The following is a 13,587-nucleotide window of genomic DNA, read 5'->3' on the forward strand; positions in this document are numbered from 1 at the left end:
CTATTTTTAGTGTACTAGCTTGATGAGAGGTAAGGGGATTATGGAGCTGGAAGTCGCACCCACAGCTCAAACGTGGACAGACTGACATGTTCAAGTCCATTTGATTTAGAGAAAGATTTTGTAAACTGAAAATGTAAAATTTACATGTATAATTTTGTCACTGCAACAGTGAAGTAGAGGAATTTTGCTAGTGTCAGGATGTCCAAGCTGACAAGCAGGGCAGGAGATGTGTTATTTACAGAATTTCGATAACTGTACAGTACTGAGCAGTTCCATGAAATCTGAATGCTGTATGTCTCTCTCCACAGTGGTTTGCCAGATAAAAGAAAGGAAAAAACAGAGGGGTATGTTGCAACCATGAGAGAAGAATAATTTTGAATCTATTATTCCATTCTACTTTTCTTACTGATCATAATACACTGTGGTTAGCTAATACACTGTGGTTGGCTAATATTGACATAGTTAGATTTAGACAGTGGGTAGGACTGCCCACAGTTGGGGAGATGGTCCTGCTCCCTTGCTGTCTTTCATCTTGTTTAAGCCCCTCTCCTTTGTGCTGGGAGACGTTCTGATAAGACTTACAACCACACAATCTCACTGAAGTTAGGGGGGCTGCAGATGGCATAAAATTGCTCAGAGTTAGGCCCACCATCTCCCAGGTTTCTCCTCCTCCACTCACCTTCCTATTTGATCTCTCCCAGGCCTCTCTGATACCTTTCATTTTTCTCCCAACCCGAACTCCACTGTTTTTGTTTTTATCTCTTCTCAATCTCCCAGTATTTCATCTCTCCTCTGATATGCAAATACAAGATCTTGCTGCCCTGACATGTCCTATTTTCATATGTCAACTTCCCAGGTGCTATAGTGAATGTCGGTCTGTGCTGCCTCTCCTACCTGTATGTCAACTTGGAAATCAGCATCTAGTTCTCAAGAAAACAATATGTGACCCATGTTAAAATACTCCCTGGTGGAAACTGTTATCAACTGCTTCTCAGGCTAGTGTACTAAAATTCAAGATCAAAATAAGAAGTTATCACTCTTATTAAACCTGTTTAAACTATATGGAGATTTACCTAGCATTAATTGAATGTCAGAAAAGTCCTGATCCAACATAAACTGGGAAAAGTGTAACAACTGGGGGTCTTACAAATGTAGCCTTTTGTTTCAAAGCCCAGTTCACTAATCTAGAAGGCATCTTCCTAGGGCAGAAGTTTACAAACTATAATCTGTGGACCAGTAGTCCATAGACCACTTGCTGGTGGTTTGTGGAGAGCTGGCTGATCAAATGGAACTGTCTCTCCTTGTTTTCGCTTGCTAAATTGCATTAAAAGTCAGACAAAAGTACTTTGCAAATATTTATTTTCCATATACACAATTGCCAAAGTGACGTTATATAATTGTAAACAGGAGAGGAGATGGCATATGTGATTATCTGTGGGAAAGGAATTGGACAAGTCATGGGAGAGAAGGTTGTTCCTTAAGATAATCTGTCCATTAAGAGATGGTGCATACTATGAAAATATTTAAGAGTTCCTGCCCTAGGACATTACAGAAACACAAGCAAAAAAACCAGTAGCTTAAAAGAAAGTGGCATGAAGAAGAGAAGGAAAATGACAGCTCAGAAGTGACACTTCATTTCAGCTGACTTATTATCAGCTTTGTCTCATATTTCTGCAATGAACCTATTAAACTTAAGCAGTTTTTATATAACTGCTTGCTACTGTTTTAGTAGCACACCAAGAAAGACATTTTGCACTTACCTTGTTATAGACAGAAAACCTACTTCTTATGTTTTGATGAACGAAGGACCCAAAGTGTCAGTTAAATAAAATCCTTGAGGTACTACCCAATCATCAACAGTCATCTACCTGCTATTTCAAATAAGCTTACAAAATGGTTAGTTAAAATGTAAAAACAAATTCACCTGTAGAGCGATTGTGGTGTTCTTCGCTGGATGTTTCCCCACCAGTCCTTGTTCTTTGCGTTTCTTGAATTTCCTAAAGTAGTCCTGTATCAGGAAGGTGGCATAGAACTTCCCCACGGTTACCTCATCATCTAAATGAACAGACCAGACAGATCTCTCCCAAGTCAGCACATTTCACCAATAGCCTAAACACTCAGATCTGATTCAGGAAAACAAATGTGATGGGTGCAACAAGCACTATGCTTTCCCCTTTTCATAAGATAGCCTAAACCTAGCATAAAGCAATATTTTAGCAGACAGTCTAGCTCAATATTAGAATTCAGTGAAGTAGTCCTTAATGTAGAAGAAAACAGAATATTTTACTAAGTTCTAGCAGGTAACTTTTTAATTAAATCATAAACACGTTAGTATCTGCACAGGAGTTGAATTACTGGCTTTGATTACTTTGAACAAATTTATTAAAATCAGAGCTACAGAAACTGAATATGCTCAGAAGATTGACTATATAAAAATGAAATGTCCTGTTTTTAATTTATTCTTGCTCAGTTACTTCCTACCAAACCAAATTTGCACAGTTAACATATCAAAATACAATTTTTTGAACTGCACCATCAAAGTGGTCTCAAATCTATTTAACTGTCTTTGTAGTTCCTGTACTAATGCTCCATCAGCATAGTATCTGAGCACCTTTCAGGCAGCGTTATATCTGCTTATTATTGCCAACCAGCAACAAAAATTCTGAAATGAGAATTTAGGGACAAATCCCACAGCCCTCATAAATTCAAAATTAATAAATAAATAAATTAATTAATTGAGAATCTTGTTTGAGTAAGAATTTGCTCATTGGCTAGCATATGACAATAGTAGTATGTATGAGGCAGAACATAATGTTTCCTATAGCAGCATATTGACTCTGAAATGCTAATAAAAGTAAAGGTATGTTTTGCCAGTTAATTATCTAGCTATAATTCAGAAGATATTGTCATTTGGTGAGCAGAATAAAAATGAGCAATTTTTACAGAGTCGGTTTTGTGAACCATACCACACTTTTATATGGAAAGCCCAGTCTTCAAATACAGTTGCCTTAATAAGATAGCCAGATCCCACATTCAAGTTCTCAGCTCACACTTAACTATGTATATGCTTATTTTATGAGACCAAAGGCCAGTTTGAGCACCCAAATATGGACTTTTGATGTCCTAGTAAGGAATACATATTAGAGAGCTATGGACATCTTATTGCTTAAAAATATTCCATGTTGGGTATTCTTTACTTTCCTGGACTTACTTTTAGAGTGAAGTTTGCTGCCTTATTTGTTTGTTGCCTTCTCTCTTGATATTTTTAACATACTGATAAAGCTGTTTGCAATGCGGCTGCTAATTAACACAGTATTATTCCTCAAGGGGAACTGATGTGTTTTAGAATATTGGTGGTGCCAAAGTCTACTTTGCTGTTAGTAGGCCAAATCCTGACGGGTGCTAAGTATCTGTAACTTCTATTGACCTCATTGTGAAAGACAAGTACTTAATACCTCTCAGGATCTGGGTTAGTAGACACAACTGTGACTTCTATTGGCTGAATTTAGAAAGACTATATGAACACTAAATACTATGTCTAGACACACTGTAACATACGTTTGCTGGGAAACATATTGTGGATTGTATATTACACACATTTCAAATGCTCTTCTGTCTTTTTTTGTATCATGTCATACAGTATCACTTTGATTCAAATTGAGTCTCCCTTTGACTTTGCATTATATGTTATCTCATGTCCTGAGAGATCCAACAGGTTAACTGGATCCACTGCTACCTATAATATGGCATCTTTTAAGAATTTAAGTTTAATTAATTTACTCCTTTTAATAATGCTACTGTAAGTGCACATAATATTTCATTTTGATGGTCTGTTTCTGTAGTTAGTTTCAGTAACTACAATGTCCTTTTTAAAAAGCAGTACAGAATTAAATCCATTATGATGACATTTTTATATTTATAGCAGCATCGTTCTCAAACTGAATTCTTTAATTATCTACTGTTCAAAATAAGCTCCTTTCAGACCAATAAATATCGGTGACAGTAAAGTCTGATGTGGGCCAAATTCACCCCAGACAGAACACCATTGAGTTCAGTGGAAATACAGTAAGGATATATTTGGAGCTGCTTTTTATTTTATGTGCCTTTAAAAGTATCAAAGGACAGTAAGGAAAAAACTATTGCTAATTTGTTTAAAGTGGCTTGGGTTGGGAGCCCAGTCTGTTCAACCGTAGCATTCAATGTAGCATCATTGGGCCTGCTCTTGCCAAGTGCTGATGCCTCCTTAAAGGTACTGAGCCTCCCAAACTCCCACTGGCTACAGCGGGAATGGAGGGGGCTCAGCGCCCCACAGGAAGAGCTCATCACTGCACAGGATCAGGTCCTAAGGCAGAATGTTTTTCCTAGACTCTCTGAAGTTAGTTAATCTCTGTGTGAACACTTCCTTTGTTGTACCTGTCATCACTCTTGGCAGCTGTTCAACTGACTCATTGTTCTGTTTTGAATGTTAGGAAGATTTCCCTGAAAGTCATCTAATCTCAACCTTTCTTCTTTAGTTTAATTAAGACCATTACTTCTTGAAATATGTCCTTGCTCCGGCTCCCAACATAAGTCTTTCCCCATCCTTAATATTATTTCCTCTCCAGTGTTTGAACAGAGCTCTTAAGGAAATAATATATGAAATGGTTTGTGAAAAGAACAAATGAGTAGAAATCAGACATTGTATCACATACACTATGGGCCACACTGACAGCATGCCTCAAGCCAGTCCATGATGCTGCACAACCACTTTTGCACTGCAGCTTTGTGTGCCTACCAGCACTGGCATACACCCACTTTTTCTGTGCAAATTAGACAGACTGAGTTCCCAGCTGCCTAATTTGTTTATGTAAATGTTAGTGTGTGCATGCAAAAGGGATGCACACATGCTTTTGCAGGCACAGTCAGTTGTATATGGAGACCTGGGCACAGAAAATTTGAGACTGGGCCAAAGGAAGTAATTCTTGACTTTGTTTTTGAGTAACACACATGACTAGAGATGTATAGGCAGGGAAGCAGCTAAGTAGAAGTGATCACACCACAGAGAGATTTTAATTACAGCTAAAAGGAGAGCAAAAGAAATTATTTACATGGAACATATTTTTAAAGAAGGCAGAAAGTGTTAAATGAGATTGAATAGGCTTGGAGGCAAAGGATGGGGGAAATCAGAGGAAAATTCCTTTTCCAGAAAGGAGATGGACCTTAGTGGGTCTTGGGTATGTCTTCCGCCCTAGATTCTCTTACATTAAGAACATTAATTCATGCTAAACACAGCAAACATCTAATATTTTGTCTTTTGCAAGGGACTTTCTTGAGCTGAAATCAGTTGTTAATTACTAATGATTTAATGAAATCTGTTTACAGTAATTTGTAATTTAATTTGTGCTAGTAAATATTTATTTAATTTTTTTATATTGCATCTATGTATAGCTCAGAAAAAATGTAATTTGATTTATTTCCATTCTGTCAATCAGGGAATTGACTGGTTCTGATCCTGTTGTGCAGGCATACTGCATATGTAAGTATCTGAAAAGATCTAGCCTGCATCAACACAACAAAAAAATACTGCAGAAAAAAATAATAGATTGGCCAATTTAAATACCATTGATGTAACAGATTTTGATACTGAACCGAGATACTTTGCTCATATTTGATTAAAGACTTATTCACTTACAGATTGTTACTTAAACATCAACTTTTGTATTGCTATCTCTTATTTTTCTATTGAATACTGTTTCAGTAAGAACTATTTTATGTTGTATACTAACTATTTTACATTCATAGCAGATATGAATGTAAAATAGCTGTATTTCTCTTTTCTCCTTTCAGTAAGCTAAGATACCATTGATTTCTGTATTTCACTTACTCATCTAAATCATACTGACTAGGCTCTGCAAGGAAACAAAACAGGACTGAAACAGAAAGATTTGATCTTGTCAAGTGACTGGAAAAAGAACTTGGTCACATGGTCTTATATTTGTACTATACTGTTGTAAATCTTTGGAGACAATCTGTTTTCTACAGTTTTAATGATGGTCCAAATTTTTTATCTTCTGTCCTACCTACACTGAAGAACTACATTTTTGAAGTAAGTATTATGGTACTAGCAATGGATTTTAGTATAACCGAAAGTTAATATACAGCTTGTAATCAGCAATGAAATGAAACCAAAGTTTAAACGGTGAACTATAGTGCAACTGTAGAAGATTAATTCTAAGAATATAATCTTTAAAGATTCTCTATGAGATTAATTTATGCAGGCACAGCTAGCTATTCTGAAGCATGCATCCATATTTCAATAAAAATGTAGGGGAATAAAGAGGCAAGAGGCAACACTAATTCCATGCCACCACCCTAAAACAGAATTGCTTCAGAATATTCTGAAAGACTGATAGTTGAAAGGAACAGAGGCTGCAGAAAAAGCTCAAGCACATAGTTACAACAGTAACAAAGCAATTCATATATGCCATGCAAGCACTCAGGTGTAAGGCTAAAAAGAATAGAGTAGAACACACACAAAAAGTTGTTTTAAATGTGCAGTATCAGTTCCCCTTTTGGTAGCCAAATTGTCTACATTTTTGGCATCATCCCCACTTTTAGCTGGCAGCCACCACACCAGTAGCAAGTGGCTCCCTCCAGCGCTAAAGCTAATGCTGCTTCTTGAGTCATGCCGAAGAGCAGTGCAGCCAGCATGCTCTCTCTCCCCTAGAGACTGAGAATGTCACCTTCAGAGAGAGATCAGCCTCCACCACCATCGGGTCTGGGATCTTGAGTCTGCTTCCAAACCTGAGTCTGATCAGTCTTGAAAGTACAGTAAGCTACAAAACATACCAGATGATTACAATGGATCTGTATCTTGGATGTCTGGATGTATTACTGGTATGGATGATACTGTGCAACAGATCCTGCACCTTTAAAACTTGAAAAAGCAAGTCAAAAACAGTCACCTAACCCTACAGGATATTACTATGCATGTATATATTGTAAAGAAAAGCTATATATATATATATAATATATTTATATATAAATATATAACAAAAGATTTGACGTGTCATTTTACAGTACGTAATAACAAGTAACATACATGCCTTGTAGTTCTTGCCAACGTACTGAAATCAGTGGAATTTAAAAATCTATTTATTTTGACCCATATTCCAATCTCAGTTATGCTTGTGTAAATGTGGACCAACTCCACTGTCTGCAGACAGTGGAATTGCTCTGAATTTAAATGAGGGTAACAGAGTGAAGATTTGAGCCTTTTGGCTTAATAAATATAGCAAGATGTTATTTTTTAAACAGGAAATAGAAAGGTTTCAGTTTTCTCCCAGAAATATTCAAAATATAAAAGAATATAAACAAAAATATAATGTTAAGCTTAATTAGTACAAAATATATGTTCTGCTGAATGCACTGAAATCAATTTTATTTCAATTAATTAAAGATATTTTTGCAAGAAAGAAAATTAACAGAAAACCTCTCTTTTCTGTTTCCTCTTTTGATCATCCTGCCATTATATTATCTAACATAACAAAATATAATATCTGATATATTTATTTTGGCATTATAGTTTGCTGTTGGTTAATGACAAAGTTCTGATTTTGCTCATAGTTTATTGTAAAGTTTATCCCACTAACCGCCAGCTGGAGGGACAACTTGATCAAGGAGCTTCATGCTGGTTTTCTTCCAGATTTTCTTTATAACTGCTCTAAGTTCTTCATTTGCCTGTTCTAGGTTACCTGTAGAGAGACAGACAAAATGATTATGCTACACATAACTTAGAAAACAATTACATTTCAGTTAGTGCTGGAATTAATGATTCTTTAGTCTTTACATTGAATTGTTTAGTTTAAAGAAAAAAAACCAAAATGGCTCACAAGGGTGCAAAATACACTGAGATCCAGGAGAAATTAGGGAGATTGAGTTATTCATTTAAATGTATGCAAATTCTAACAAAAATACACAGTGAAAGGGACCTTCTCCAGGTTAGCATGCAGGTTGCAGCCAGAAGCATTGACTAGCTTGGGTAGTAGGATTCCCTTCTCTGAGCTCAGCATATGGATCTGCCACACAATGCTACATACAGAGGCTTATTCTAAGCAGCTTGTTATGGGCAATGGAGCATGAAGTCTTCTGGGGAATGGAGGAGCCACCAGAGGATGGAGAGCAATAAGTAATAAAATACATAGAAAAATAAAAAATTAGAAGGAAAAAGGAGACTGAGACAGTAAATGACAGAACAGAGTGAAGTTGTTTAAGGGTATAGTTATCACAAATCATTTCTTGAAACTTGTAATGTTTTCTCTTAATGCACAGTAATAAAAGTCTGCTAAACCCACTCAGATTCAGCCTCCACAGTATATGCCAGTGTCCTTATCTCACCAAATATAGGTCTGTAACGGTTTCCAAGGTCTCCCTGTACCTCAGCACTCTCATGCAATTTCTAACCGCAGAACCAGAAAAGAACACTCCAGCCATTTGGGAATATAGCCCTCAATCCAAAACCAGTATCAGGCTTGCTGGTGTCCGGCAAGAAGGAATTATGCAGAATATCACATCTCCTGAACTTTTCTTCACCACATATTTTGACACACAAAGTGTCATTTTCACAGATATTATCTTACCTTCTGTTTTGATCTTCAGCGCAGTTCTAACCAAGGCAAATAAAGTAGCATTGAACATAACTGTTCCGTCACTGTTCAGAGGCATGTTCATGGCTACTAACCTCTGTACGTGGAAAAAAGAAAACAAATGAATCTTTTTAAAAAATGAATTCTTGAGGGAATATATTTGGACAACAATGTTTAATTATCTTCATTTATCTAAAAAGCTGACATATATGAAAAGAATAACACCTGACAAGGTATGTGGAAAAAAAATCATATCCCTTAGCTGATAAACAGGCTACAGCTCTGCAAGAGAGCATTTTTGCTTGACACCAGAAATGAACCATGGCATTCCAAAGATCCATCTCAGCTGTGTACAATTTATAGATGATATTAATAACACAATTTTTTCCAGAGGAGCTGAAAATGTTCGGTGGTTTTCATATTTTAGTCACTAAGCCCCTTTGCAGACATCGGGCCAGGACCTTGGTGAAGGCTGAACTGCACACAGCAGAAAGGTTGGGCAGTGTGGTGTAAATGTAGCTTTGTGTATGCAAAAGCATATGTTCCTGATCCTGCTGCCTCTGCAGCACCAGACCTCTGGCATTGAGCTAAAGGAATTTGAGGTCTGCTCTAGCTTACGCCAGCTGCTAACAGCCCCAGGAGACCAATAAAAGCAGCTGGGGATCAGAGTAGTGCAGGGGAGTTCTAGTTACACAGCTTTCCCTCTGGCCATGCCTCCTGGTCCCTGCTAGGCCAGCAATGGGGTGGGGGTTGGTGCAGTGGTGCAAGAGCCTCTGTGCTGGCTCTTTGCCACCGGGGATCCCCTGTATTGAGGAGATCCTCTCAGGGACAGTTTTGACAACTTTAGGGCCAGATTGTGCCAGTAGTGCTGCACAAAACAGCTGCACTGCATGAGAGAATTTGGCTCACTGTTGTCAGCAGCTAGCTTTTCTCAGTTGTTCGTATTCATGTGTATGCCCACCCAAGAGCCACATCATCAAAACTGACTTGCAAATGCTAGTACATTTTCCAGGAGTGCTTTACACAGTATCACGCATCTCAGACTCATTTAATTAAGTAATCCAGCATAACTGGAAAATCAGTAATAACTATGTTGAATCAATCTGGAAAGGACCTCCTGATTCAACTAGGGAATGGCTCTGCATGAGACTTGAATTGTCATCTACTCTATCACCATCAGCATTTTAAGCAGTAATCTCTCTCACAGAAGTGCCTCAGTGAGCTTGATAAAATTACGCTATTTGATCTATCAGAATTTTTTCCTATCTAATTGATATTTCCTCTGTTCTAGTGTAGTACCATGTCCACACTCCGAGCTGGGGATGCGATTCCTCTGCTCGCGCACACATGCTTGCGCTAGCTCTCCTCAAGCTAGCCAGAGTATAAATAGCAGCGGAGACACTGTGGCATGAGTAGCGGCAGTGGAAGCATAGCTTAGCCATGCCAAGTACATACCCACTAGTTTCAGGCCCCCGTGCAGAACTCCAACCCTTGATTAACAAATTGAGGGATGGAGTGCTCTCTCCTACACTTGTGTGTAGGCCTGAAAATGGAATTTCTGAGAATTTTTCTCTGTGAAATAATTCCTAAAGAATGTAAAATGAAAACAGAACCATTTTTATCACAAGTAGATGTTTAACATGTTCAGAAAAACTGCAGGGGTTTTGTAAATCTGACTTCTCTCCTTCTGAATGCAGGTAGCAAAAAGGCATCCTGGGGAAATGAGCTTATGTCATACATGCAAGGCCACTTGCAATCACTAAGTTAAAAAAAAGTAAACATTAAGTAAAAGCTGGCTTGCCCTCTAAAAGAGACTATTTCTCCATAGCAAAACCCAAGATTCACTGCCAAGTATAAGAGCTGCTATGGTCTCTTGTAGGTACATAGTTAAGTAGCACAAATGACGTTTGACTGAAGGTTTATTGAAGAAAAAAAACATATTGTTTTGTATTTCGTTGGTAAAATGATGTTTTAGCCAGTTTCTTGGAAATACACATAAACTATGATAATGAAAATAGAATAATGATACATTTATACAGCCACTTCTTTAATCCTAAAGTGCTTTATGTTGGTATAACTACACTGAAATCAATTCACTGAAATAACAAACTGATTTGAGTGGGCAGAATAAACCCAGTGCAAAACTGGAGTAATTCGGTGGTGAATGAGAGCTTATCAGAGGGACCATTTCCCCCACCCATGAAACTGGACAGCATTATCGTGGTAATGCAGTAAAATTATGAACTATGGAGAAAAACAACAAGGGGAACTTATTTTAAGACCTACCTTGCACGCCACTCTGTGGGGGCATAATTTGCCAAAACCAAGTGGAGGCTGAATGCGTCGCAGCAACGTAACTACATCAAGATGCTTTATTCTTCCCCTACAAAAAATACGTACCAGTTGTCACATTTATATGTGCCTCTGAAGAAAGTCTTTAACACTTTACTTTTATATATTCATTAGGGATATTTGGGCAGAGAAATGATCAAACTTACTTTGCTTCAGGATCATATTCTGACCATATTCTTTTGAATTCATCCAAATGATGTGGACCCAGAATAGACCAGTCACGTGTCAAATAATCAAAGTTGTCCATGATGACAGCCACAAACAGATTGATAATCTAAAAACAATTCAAAATTTATATTTGCCTTCATTTTGCTGACATATGTGTTTATATGAAATAACTTAACTTTCAGCAGAGTTAGAATTCAAGCTGGTTAAATAGTATCAGTGGATACAAGATTTGATAAATATTAAACTTTCTCCAGCAAATATGATATTATTATTATTTATATTGACATAACATATGCAATCTTGTCCTGCTGCTATCCATTCAGAATACTGCTGCGTAGATAATTTTTAAATTATCATTTCCAGTTGCTTTGACCATGTCACCTCTCTCTCTGAATCCTTCTACCAGCTCTCTCTTCTCTATCTTCTCAAAAACTATTTGGCATCACTTTCAAGGCCCTTCATGACCTATTCTCACTCTGCTTAGCATCTCTCATTCAGTACTGAAGGTCGACTCCTGCCTCTGATTGGCCCATTTTGTCAGCCTCTATCATCCAACTGTTACATTTTCAAACAAGCATCCTTGTTCCTTATCCCAGGCTGACCATCATGCCAGGGAGAAGCTTCTAATAAACCCTTAGAAATCCATCTCATTATCCTTGTTTAAAACCCTCCTTAAAAATCTACTTTGCCATGAGGTACAAAAATCTTGACAATGGTTAGCCTGCTTGTGAGCTGATATCACAGCCTATTATGCTGACAATATTGTCTCAGGTTAAGTCTAGACTGCAGCTGGGATTCCAGCCTAGGCAGACAGACTCACACTAGTGGGACCGTAGCTAGCACATTAAAAATAGCCTTATAGATGTTGCAGCTCAGGCTGGAGCTTGGGCCCTCAAGTCTAGGAGGCCAGGTGGGCTTGAGAGCTGAGCTCCAGCCCAGGCTGCAGTGCCCATACTGCGATTTTTAGAGGATTAGCTCAAGCACCACTAGCTCAACTCTGTCTACCTGGGCTGGAAGGTTCACTCCTAGCTGCATGGCAGAGATTCTCTCAGTGTCTCCTCATACTCCCGTCAGTCTATCTGTATCTGTTGTCTCTTGTCTGATACTTAGACTATAAACTCTTGGAGCCAGGGACTTTTTGTTCTGTGTTTGTACTGCACCTAGCACAATGGAGTCCTGGTAAGTGAACAGGACTCCTAGATGGTATGATATAGTACAAATCAACAATAATGATAAATTATCATAGCATATTTCATATATCTTGGGACCCAATCCTGCAAACTGCTACTCCTGCACATATGGCAAGATTGACGTCAATGGGACTTCACGCTGGAGTAACTATAACTGCTGGTAGGATTGGGCCTTTAGTTTGAACTAAAGGACTTGGGTGTCCTTTTGAAACATATAACGCTGAAAAAAATATTTTACAAACTGGATTGTGGATCTGGGTTTTTGTTGTTAGCTTATTGTCCAATCAAAATGCTAAAACTCACTTGTGTTTGTGGACACTAACTGGACTCACCAAAAATGCACAAAGCATGTAAAAACTGATGAAATAAATAATTGCAAAGTTGCTTCCACATGTGAATTCTTCTCCTGGACTATAATCAGATTCTGGATCACAGCGTTTTCCAGGCAAACAAGCCAGCATGATTTCCTGCCATGCTTCTCCAGTCGCACACCTTTATTAGGGCACAAACAAGACAAGATCCATCAAAAATTATTGTTTCAAAATGAGCTCTCCATTAGCATTCTAGCACTAGTTTTTAACTCCAGAAGAGGGCTGGTAGTGTAGTGTATAGTGTGGGATGTGTGTGTGTGTGTGCGTTTGTGTGTGCAGCTAGAACCCACAGAATTTATTTGAGAATGGTGCCTGTGGGATAGTGTTTCAATATCCAGAAAAAACCTTGCTGTCTAAAAGTATGTCTGCGTTCCACCTGGGGACGTGATTTCCAGCTTGAGAAGACGTGCTTGCACTAGCTCTCAATGAGTTAGCAAACAAAAAACAGAACGGAGCCGCAGCAGTGTGGGCGGTGGAATGGGCTAGCTGCTCCAAGTGTGTACCCATCTGAGACTCTGCAAACATTGCCTGGGCAACTAGCCCACCCTACTGTTCATGCTGCCACAGCTACAGTCTATTTTTAGCATGCTAGCTTGAGCTGGGAATCACACCTGCAGCTAAAAGAGTTGAAAATACCCTAAAAGATCACACAGAAATATATGTTGTGGGTTAGGAGTTGCATGTTAAATCCTGAAAAATTGTTATTTTCACCTAAATTTGTCATTTGAATATGAAATGCAATAAGCTGTGTCATCTTGAGTTGTACTGGACTGTTTCATGGTGTCCCTGTATTGGAGTTGGAGGAGATAGAAGAGATTGGCTATCACCTAACCACTGGTAATGTCGGCAGGTGTCTTAATCAACATCAAAGCTGTGGTCTTC

At 38.2% G+C, this 13,587-nt stretch overlaps 1 protein-coding gene across 11 annotated transcripts in view; it reads right to left on the minus strand.

The window, feature by feature from the left end:
- The window catches only part of CACNA1D (calcium voltage-gated channel subunit alpha1 D), a 336,560-nt gene that overhangs the window by 51,097 nt on the left and 271,876 nt on the right, over nucleotides 1-13,587 (minus strand). For all 11 annotated transcript variants that reach the window (XM_048857868.2, XM_048857867.2, XM_075130346.1 and 8 more), the window contains 6 exons: nucleotides 12,667-12,826; nucleotides 11,123-11,250; nucleotides 10,911-11,007; nucleotides 8,619-8,721; nucleotides 7,632-7,733; nucleotides 1,925-2,055 (listed from right to left, as the gene is read on the minus strand). In XM_048857868.2, the coding sequence (XP_048713825.1) occupies nucleotides 1,925-2,055; nucleotides 7,632-7,733; nucleotides 8,619-8,721; nucleotides 10,911-11,007; nucleotides 11,123-11,250; nucleotides 12,667-12,826 (721 nt within the window). The remainder of the gene's footprint in view (nucleotides 1-1,924; nucleotides 2,056-7,631; nucleotides 7,734-8,618; nucleotides 8,722-10,910; nucleotides 11,008-11,122; nucleotides 11,251-12,666; nucleotides 12,827-13,587) is intronic.

This window comes from Caretta caretta, chromosome 7, assembly GCF_965140235.1.
Source record: "Caretta caretta isolate rCarCar2 chromosome 7, rCarCar1.hap1, whole genome shotgun sequence".
NCBI classification, from domain to species: domain Eukaryota; kingdom Metazoa; phylum Chordata; order Testudines; family Cheloniidae; genus Caretta; species Caretta caretta.